The following is a 10000-nucleotide window of genomic DNA, read 5'->3' as shown; positions in this document are numbered from 1 at the left end:
TTTTTTTTTTTTGACCTGTCAAAATGATAAAAAAAAATCTTTTATATAGTCTTTTGATAACATTATGATAATCATAATGTCAGTAATGGCAATAACAATGTTTATTTTAACAGTATTAGGAAAAACCTTTTCCTTTTCCCATTAAATGTAAAGCAAGAGGAAATCAGGTGATGTCATGTAAGGCCTTTCTTATTGACTCCATGATAATTGAGCACTTGTGGATTTGTCTATGCACTACAGAATTCACAAAAAAATACAGTGGACAGTACGTGTGCCCATGGGTAACATGTTAATGAAAGTTACATAACCTTTGAGTATCTTTTACATCATCTGGTGCATAGTGGAAATCGCAAAAATAAAGATATTACAGTGGATTACAGTCATAAACATTTCTGCACTATTATTTAGAGTACGATTATTACATGGTAATTCCATTAACAGAAGAGATATAATAAATTCAACCATGAATATTGTAAACTAAAGTGTAACTAGATTTTGAAACCAACAATGCATATTTATCTTGCGTGTCTGTCTCTTTGTTTGTCTTTGTGTGTATCTGCCTGTTCATCTGTCTTTGTGTCTATCTTTTTTCTGTGTGTCTGTTCATTGTATTCATGCATATTCAGTTATACTTTTTTATATCTACATTTGCAGGAAAGAATTCGGGAACTTAACTTAAAGGCGAGGCAGTTTGCAGATACATTCATTGCAATTCAGACAGGCAATGGACATGCTGGCCATGCTGTCTCACGCAATTCGGCAATTCATGATCCAAAGAGCTTACAGGTAAGGCAAGAAAATATCATGAAGAATCTGTACAGAATTTTTTTATATGAAGTGAATGACTTCTGATGTAATTTATTTTCCCAACATTTAATAGCTTGAATCCGAATGCTTTGCTGCCTGCTTGCAGGGCAAAATCTGAGCATTAGACTAACTTGAGTGGCCACTCTCATAGGTGTGTGGCTTGTAGGCTGGGTGCACGTGAACACTCATGTGTGGCATCATGAATCCTTGCCTCCCTTTTGCAAGATTGTTATGTCTCTTTCTTCATAAACGTTTTTTTGCCATTTTCCAGTATCTACATTTGTCAGTTGATTTGCTGTTTTTAGATGATGATAGACTGTTTACCTTGCACAGACTCCATATCATCTTTCTAGGTAGTTCATAACTCAGTTCACTAAGAGTGATGATAAGTAACATTTTGTTTTTGTATTATTTAATTTTATTTTTTTAATATTAAATTTTCTGTGATACAACATGCACTGACAATTTCGGTGGGTAGGAATAGGCACCTAAGCATAGAAATAGTGTCCCTAGAGCTGGCACTCTTCCAGTTATAGCTCATGGATGGTAAATCCCACTCTCGTTTACTAATAGGAATAAAGCAAGATCCCTGTCCTATATGTCCACTGAGTCGAATCACCATCCAAAAGCTTTTTGCACGTGAAACAAGTCATTCTCGTCACCCTAGTCTTCTGCATTCTCATGAAGGCATAAGAATCACCCTAGTCCCACAGGCAAAATTTTCCATGATGGCATGTTTACTTCATCTGTCTCTCAAGAAAAGTCTTTCATGATGTGATGGTCACATCATCCTGATCCAAGGGTTAATATGCAAGTGCATTCAGCTGTGATACATTAGCTTTATATATTTTGATATATTTTCATAACCGATATAAGTATGTGTGTTTATAATATGTACTATGTATAGTGATTGTAAAGAATGATGTGTTCTTTTCACGTTTTTTTTACATGAGGCCCAATATGCTGGAATGGCAAAAATCTGTACTGTGTCTAGTATGAGTTTTTATTTATTAAATGTGTTTGCACATTGTTGACTCCACAAATGCTCATTTTTTTTTCTTATTCTTTATTGCTATTAGTATTGTTGATAACATAATTATCATGATGTCAGTGATGATAACAGCTTCAATATTGATAGTATTAGAAAAAGTATTTTTCTCAAATATTCAAAGGAAGGGGGAAATTAGGAGTCATATAGGCTTTCTAACTGACCCTCGGTAGCTGAGCACATGTGGAGCCAGCTATGTGCAAATAAAATTTACAGAGTATACTACAATAGACAAAGCATTCACCCAGCAGCATTAGGTAAACTAGACCAATGTGGTAAAGATTTAGTGGGCTATTTTGATGCGCTTAGCATTATGGTTGCTTGGTAGTTGCATATGAAATTGCCAGCCAGCCTTTATTTGTTTACATGTGAATTCCACTAGAATTATACCTTTCTTGTATCAATACTTTACTAGATGATTTATGTATTTGAAATTGATATTTGGAATTCTTTTTATAGTTATGAACATATGATATGGTATAGTAAATATACTAAATGTTTAGAAATGATGGTATATAAAATTAGACTGGTAATAAAATCCATACAGAAAATCTTGAGGTTTGGTATTTTATGATAACTTCATTTATATAGATCAGATGATGAATATGTTTGGTATCATACATTTGCTATTAGTGAATTAGACATAGGCAAACATTTCCTTTCATTTCAGTCATCACCTTGGAATTCACCAAGACTTCTCAGCCCTGTTGATGTCAGACATTTGATAACCTCAAGATCAACAGAAAATCTAACCCACATACCCCCAGATGGATCACCAAGCAGGTAAGTGTTTTAAACCCCCATTAGGGTAAATTTTGGTCACATGTTTCCAAAGCCCTTAATTGTATGCACCAGAAAATATAGATTTCTTTGTCACATCTCAAATACACAGTGTTATTAAATTATCACAATGACCTTTCATGTATGAATGAAAATTACCATGAATATCTAATAAATACATATGAATCCATTTTTTATCATATGATACAATAAAATGTGTATTTCAGTGCACTTATAGGTATCTGCAAATATAGATAACAAAAACACCATGATATGCAAGACATTGGTAGCATGGTGTGTGGAAGGGGAATGTAGGGAGATAAAAAGTAAAAGTTTACTAAGGGTTGATGAAATATGCCATACTGTACCAATGTTACCACTTCACCCTCGGTATATTTCATTCACAAGAAGATAGAGGTGAGAAAACACCACTGTGTGGTAGGCTCAACAAAAGGAGGGTTTACAAGGGGAGGGAAGGGGAGTAATATTGTATGTATGGATGAAGGAAACTTGCCAAATCATGGGTGTTTACCATAACAGCTATTAAATCTGGAGTGGTTGGATGGTTAATCACTAGTTTAATTCTTGGTCACTATGTAGTATTTGCATTTCATCTGTCTTTATTATAACTAGAATTATCATGCTACTTCTGTATATATTTAAGCAAAGGTATGGATGTTAATGTGACTGCATTTCCAATTTTCACTTCTAATAGACCAAAATGGAGACGCAAAAGTTTACGGAAGAAGAAGGCAGAAGAAAGTAGTGATCCTGATGGAAAACTCAGAAAGAAAAGAGTTGAAGCAGAAGCATTGCAGCTTTACAAAAACACAAGAGATGAATTAACACAAAGACTTGAGCATCTTAGTAGTAGAGGAAGGTATGTGCCAAATATTTGATTGTTATTACTCATTACTGCTGAAAGATGTGTCTTCAGTTGATGTGTATGTTACAGGTGTTTGATATTGAAAACTAAAAACAGCACTGATTTTACAGCACATTTGTTTATATCTCTGAAATTGTTGATGGCAGCATCATATCTTTTAGACAGATTAAATTCAGTCTTCATACTTATAATGTCTATTTTTACTATGCTTTCCAGAGTTCTAACACCATATGAAGCTAAAAGTTTGGTTGCTCTACTGTATTCTGAAGATAAAACACTTGTAGAAAGAGCTCTTGTAACAATTGCCAACTGTGCAGCATTTAGTGTTAATCTTGTAAGTTGTGTACTATTATTTACCTTGTAAAAGCAAATTTTGAATATTTTGTTTATTTTTCTTTTCTTTACATAATTGAAAATACAACCTGTTAGTGCAGTGCTTAGTATTCATTATTAGTATATCTAGTAGAAATTATCGTAATTTTTCAGAATTTCTTTGGTGATATTGAAGAATGAAAATGTAAATAATGTGCACATTGATCAACATTTACCCCTGTCTTGCAGGATTTTTTGCGAGAGGTTGGCTGTATTCATCGCCTAACAACCCTCTTAGAAGATAATGAAGTACGATTACCAGCAGTACAAACTCTGGGAAATGTAGTTTTGTCTGAAGAAAATATACGCCAAGCCAAGGTATAATATTTTTTTGGTAGGAAGGGGTAATTTCATGATCTAGATTATATGACTAACTGAATTTTCATATTATTATATTCAGTTATTGAACCCAAACAATGATATGATTATTATATGTTTTTATTTGTTAAATATATTTTTTATTTGTTGTTTTCAGGATTGCCTTCCAATTCTAATGGGCTTTGTGCAGAATAGTCATGGTGATGATGCTCTACGCTTAGCTTCTCTAGTTGTTCTTACAAACATTGCCACTATTAGTGAGTGGCATGAAGATTATTGCCCCCTGCTTCACAGGTAAACCAAATAGAGTTGCATATGTATATATTTGTCTGCCTAGAAACAGTGAAGTTTAAAATTTATTCTATAGTAAATTTTTAAATGCTATTAATGTGCCTTGTCAAAACAGACTCTACCACCTGGTTGACAGCCCCAACCCTCACATCCAGCTTCAGAGTCTCAGATTACTGGTCAACTTGTCATGCAACAGAGAGATGATTCCTTCACTGCTTGCAGCAGAGGTAGATTTTTCCTGTCATGTTCTGGTAACTTATGTGGAGATACATGGTAATTATACCTCATTTATCACAGCAATATATTTAACAGTTTCTGTCTTGCGTACATATATCATATTTGAATGGCAACTAATGTAAAGGAGATGTGTTTTATATTTTATATATCATTGATTTGAAAATATTGAGAAAAGTTCCTTTTTTCTCTTTTGCCTCCAGCTTTGGTACCTGCCATTATGCCATCTACAAGTCATTGATTTGATTAGTTAGATACTTGATAGAATTATTTTGATTGAAGGATGTAGGGTCTGATTATTCTAGTTTTTGTGCTGTAGAGTAAAATTTTATTTGAATTTAAAACAGAGATACCCAATAATCTTTGATAACTGTCCATTTTTTGTAAATTGATATTATGTCATGTTGTATTCTTAAAATAATAATGTATTATGCAGTAACATCTCAATGCTATCATGATTTTACATGATATTTTGTACCACATCTTATTTGTTTTATATTAAAAAGAGGAACGATAGACAGAGCTCTAAAGTAGATAGGTAGGTAGGTAGGCTGTTAGGATTTTAGTAGGAAGTAATGATCAGAAACATAATCTGTAACACAGTGTGGGATTATATATATATATATATATATGCTGCTGGTAATATCTATAGCTTGAAACTGTAGGCACTGCCTGATGTAATACAATAATTTGTTTGAATGTTATACAGGACAACTAATGCAGTAGCTAAGGCAAATGCTACTGTGCATTGCAGTTTCTGCCATCTTGTTAACATAAAGAGTATTTGAAGAAAAAATAAACTGAAATGTTAAATAATGAAAAAAATATTTTGAAACTTGCTGAATTATATAAAAGTTTCTTGCAAGGCATCTGATTCTTGACTCAGGAATAGTACTTTGATTGAAAAAAAATTAATGTTTAAAACTTTTCTTACTAGCATTGTACATCGATCATGTACTGACATTTACTAGTTGGCAAGGCATTTTTATCTCTTATGATATTTCTGCCTGTAAAACTTATCATGTCTTCATATTCATAGTCATTATTTTAAACTGTCATTCTTTCATTTCCCAGTGTTGTTTTGTATGTTTGGGATTTTTCTACTTAGATACAAAATATGATTACAATGAAATATAATAACTGACATTAGAAATGATTATACTGATGTTGAGTTGACAGGATTGAGTTTCTTTACATCTTAATATTTCAGGGTCCAAGGAAACTCAGCTCATTAGTTGTTCCAGAAACAAATGAGGCAATTTTATTGCGTGTTCTGACCCTACTAGCAACTTTAGCACATGCTGTAAGTGAAGACAACCTGAACCCCAGTGTGGACCTGCCACCAGAAGACAAAGCTGCTGCTCCTGACACCATGTGAGTAATGTTGGCAGTTGCAGTAATATTAGCCACTTGTGTTTGGAGTTTACAAAGTAGAGTTGAGCTTTTGCAGTATACTTCTTTGCTCTGTGCTTTTCAAGTCATGATCCCTGTGTAGGTATTGCTATTGTTTATTATATATTGTATGTACCTTGTTTACTCAAAATTAGGGTGGCCTCTATTATTATTTGCAGATATAATATAGTGTATCTGCAAATTTAGTATATATTTGGGAAAATATGCACTACATCTTGGAGATGAATTTTGAAACAAATAATCTTCATATTTAGTAATTAGCCAATATTTCCCATAACAGCATTGCTGTTGTTACATCTTGCAGCCTTCATCATATATCATGTGATATTAATTTGTATGATAACAGAGGGGACATATAAATTTATATGTACATTGCTTTTTGAATGGTGATGGCTTGTATTTATACATTGATCTCATGTTTGGTGTCACAATTTTGTTATGCTCTAAAGAAAAGTTTTACGATCAACTTTCTTAGAGTTGCATTGGTTCAAAAATAAGTGAGAAAAATTCAGATATGTCATATTGCTACCAAAAGCATATGCCTTTTTAGGAGGGAGAAAAAGGCTGCTTACTAAATAGTAAATATGGTAGTAGAGTTTTAGCAGTGATATTAAGTAATTGAAAGCTTCATGATAAATGATATTTGTTTGAATAATTAGAAAACTTAGAGATTACATAACAGAAACATGCATTGAAAAATACTTTGGTAGGTAATGTCTTCAGGGTTTTTTAGATATTTAGTTCAAATTAACAAATAAAAGGAGAGTAAATATAGTTGAGAAAGAAAGGGTAGATAGATATAGATATAGATATAGAATTATGCAGACAGAAAAATAGTAAGAGAATATTAAATGTAGGTATTTATTTCTCTTTTATGGGCAAGAATTTTATGGTTTGGAGATTGTTGAGAATGAAATATATGAGAAAAAAAACAATAACAGACTCTGAAAGGTTATTTGCAAGAAAAAGCATGTTATTACAAAAGTTGAGTTAGTTAGATAATAGAAACTAACATAACATTCATTACATTTAGAATGATATATATATATCTTGACATAGATAGAAAATACTTTATAAATACTTCATAAGTATTGTATTATATTTTAAAGAGTTTTCTGTCTTTTCTGACTTTTTAATGCTGGAAAGGCATGTATGCATACTCTGTCCACTTTGATTTTTTCTCCACACATAGATACCTCCAGAAGCATTTAGTCACCAAAAAGTCTATTACTACTTGACCTCACCAGTTTAACCAATTCCTTAATTTTTCGTAAAGAAAAGGTTTTCATTATTATCACCTCTATTATTACTGATAAGTTATAATGATGATAATGATAACAGTAATGATGATGATAGTAATATAAACATTCTTTTCCCTAAAAAATGTTAAGTAATATGGTAAGCAGGGGAGATAAGATAGCATTAGTAGTTGACTCCATGGTGAGTGAGTGCTTATGAAGCCATCTGTATGTAAACAAAATTGATAAAACAAACCACAGTGGACAGTGGATTTACCCATTGTCACTGGGTTAAGTTGTGGGTAGATATGAAAATTATTTACATTTTCTCTTAGTTTTGGTAACATCTGTTTCATTACCAAATAGATCTGTAATTTTCTTTTGTAGAAAAAAAAAAAAAGTACTAACAGTGGAACTAAGCAGGGTTTGACAATGAAATGGAAAAGAGGAATTGATGAAATGATTATTGCTTTATTGAGATTCAAGTAAAGATGCTGTATTGTTGCTCACACTATTAGGCTCTGAGCTCTTTTAGTATCACGTTAACCCAAATCCGAGAGGCATGGCATGCATGTACATACCATGCCCACTGTGAGTTTACTTTATTTATTGTTTTTACACATAGATGTCTACACTTTGGCTAAGTCACCAATGATCCAATTACGAGTACTGCCTGTCTCGCCTGTTTACCCTTTTCCTTGATTTTTGAAAATATTTTATGTTATCTTATATTGCTGTTACTAATGTATATAACATTATAATAATTATAATGTCAATAATAAGAGATAGCACCATCAATATTCATAGCAATAGTAAAAAAAAACAATTTCCCACCAGTTCAAGGAAAGGTGAAGTCAGGTAAGGTCACAAGGTCTACTAATTGACTCCTTTGTAGCTAAGTCCTAGCAGAGCCATCTGTGTGCAGAGACATTTCAGAAAAAAATAAAAAGTGAGCACAGCATTTTCCTAGTGGCATTGAGTTAAAGAAAAATTGCGTTTGCTTGGATTAAGTTGACATATGTTTTTGTGTATTGAAACCTTGATCGTAATACATGTGGGTAAGCCTGTCTGTTCCTGAATGTGAAAAGTTTGAACTCTAATGGTAGCCTGAACAAGTGGGTGTTTGATCACCAAAGGGGAGCTAGGAAAAGAGACATCATTGCCCAGTTTTGGTGGTAAGGTCTCAAATTTGATTTCATATTTTCACTTTTAAGCATACATGTTATGTCATTGTTACTCTGATCAAAGTAGGTGATGATAATTTGAAATTATCGATTCTTTGGTACCTCATATTTGGGCCCTGTTCTTGAGAAATTCTAGTAGCAAACTTTTCAATATCTGATTTTTTTTTAGTGAGAGGATTTACTTTTTACTCTTTTATTCTCTTGTGCAGAAATTGCCCTGCCCATTGTTAGGCCAATTGGACCATTAAAACTCACAGACAAAAAATGCCTGCAGAAATGAAACACTTGTTATTACTTTTTCATGTGTGTGGTCTAGCAATATCGTTTTAGCTCAAGATTCCAACTACAGGCTGTAGAGTGAAAATAGATAAATTGATGACTGTGCTGCCAGATGTTTTATATCTTTTCTCATTTTTTATTGCCATGCACTCAAAGTTGGTAGGTTTGCTTTACATATAAAAATAGCTTGCAGAGAATGAAAAAGAAGGAAGGAAATAAAAAAAAAAAAAAAAAAAAAAAAAAAAAGGCAGAACAAGCACTAATTCCTCTATCATACTTTACCTACATCCAGTTTAAAGTGTCTGGCTCAAACAGTTTTGCCAGACTGAACACAAGAAAATGGTTTTGAAAAAATTGCATTTAGTTTTTTAACAGTATTTTAGACAGTTTTAGACACTTTAGTTTTATAGTTCCTATATCTACAAAAGTTTTAGTTATCACATGTGATTGTTTTGCAAAATTGCCTATATATAAGTTGAATTTAACCTATTTTGTCTCATTTCCATTCATTTCTGTCCAATTTGCAAATCTGTGTAACATACATTAGAGGAAAATTATGCCATGCAAGTTTTGCCTTTGTTACACATTTTTTTATGTGTAACAGAGCCTAGTATTTGCAACCATTTATTTTCTAAAAAAAAAATATTTGAAAAGACTTATTAATATAAGAAATTGTGACCTTAGCCATTCAGAGGCAAGACAGTCTCCTTAACCCAATAATGCTGGGAAGGGATTTATACTTGCTTTGCCTACTATGATTTTAGTTTATTAATAAATGTACACAAAAATGGTTCTACAAGTGCTTTCCCATGAAAGAATATTGGCCTACTTGATCTTACTTGTTTACCTTATTCCTTGAATTTTCTTCCTTTTTTATTTTTGTTGTTATTACTAATAGTATTGCTGATGTTATTAAGATAATAATAATGTCATAAATAATATAAATACTGAATTTGAGGCCTCCACTCTGGAATATATGTATGGTTAATTGGGGTGTCCTCCAGGACCTATTTCAGGCAGTATACCACATTTTTCACACTGCACTTATAAAGTAATATAATATCTTTTAGTATATTTGTGTACTTGTACCCAAAAAGTCATTTTAATGTTTTTGCATTGTCAGAGATGCATGTTATTCATTTTAGTTGCT

At 32.4% G+C, this 10000-nt stretch overlaps 1 protein-coding gene across 1 annotated transcript in view; it reads left to right on the top strand.

Annotated features, from left to right (window-relative positions):
* The window catches only part of LOC125031215, a 44232-nt gene that overhangs the window by 3463 nt on the left and 30769 nt on the right, over positions 1 to 10000 (top strand). The window contains exons 3-10 of the mRNA XM_047621836.1: positions 655 to 786; positions 2526 to 2638; positions 3351 to 3515; positions 3738 to 3855; positions 4083 to 4211; positions 4369 to 4505; positions 4618 to 4729; positions 5947 to 6110. Coding sequence (XP_047477792.1) covers positions 655 to 786; positions 2526 to 2638; positions 3351 to 3515; positions 3738 to 3855; positions 4083 to 4211; positions 4369 to 4505; positions 4618 to 4729; positions 5947 to 6110 — 1070 coding nt within the window. The remainder of the gene's footprint in view (positions 1 to 654; positions 787 to 2525; positions 2639 to 3350; positions 3516 to 3737; positions 3856 to 4082; positions 4212 to 4368; positions 4506 to 4617; positions 4730 to 5946; positions 6111 to 10000) is intronic.

Source organism: Penaeus chinensis, chromosome 12 (genome assembly GCF_019202785.1).
Source record: "Penaeus chinensis breed Huanghai No. 1 chromosome 12, ASM1920278v2, whole genome shotgun sequence".
Taxonomy (NCBI): Eukaryota; Metazoa; Arthropoda; class Malacostraca; order Decapoda; family Penaeidae; genus Penaeus; species Penaeus chinensis.
This window is presented reverse-complemented; position numbering and strand designations above follow the sequence as displayed.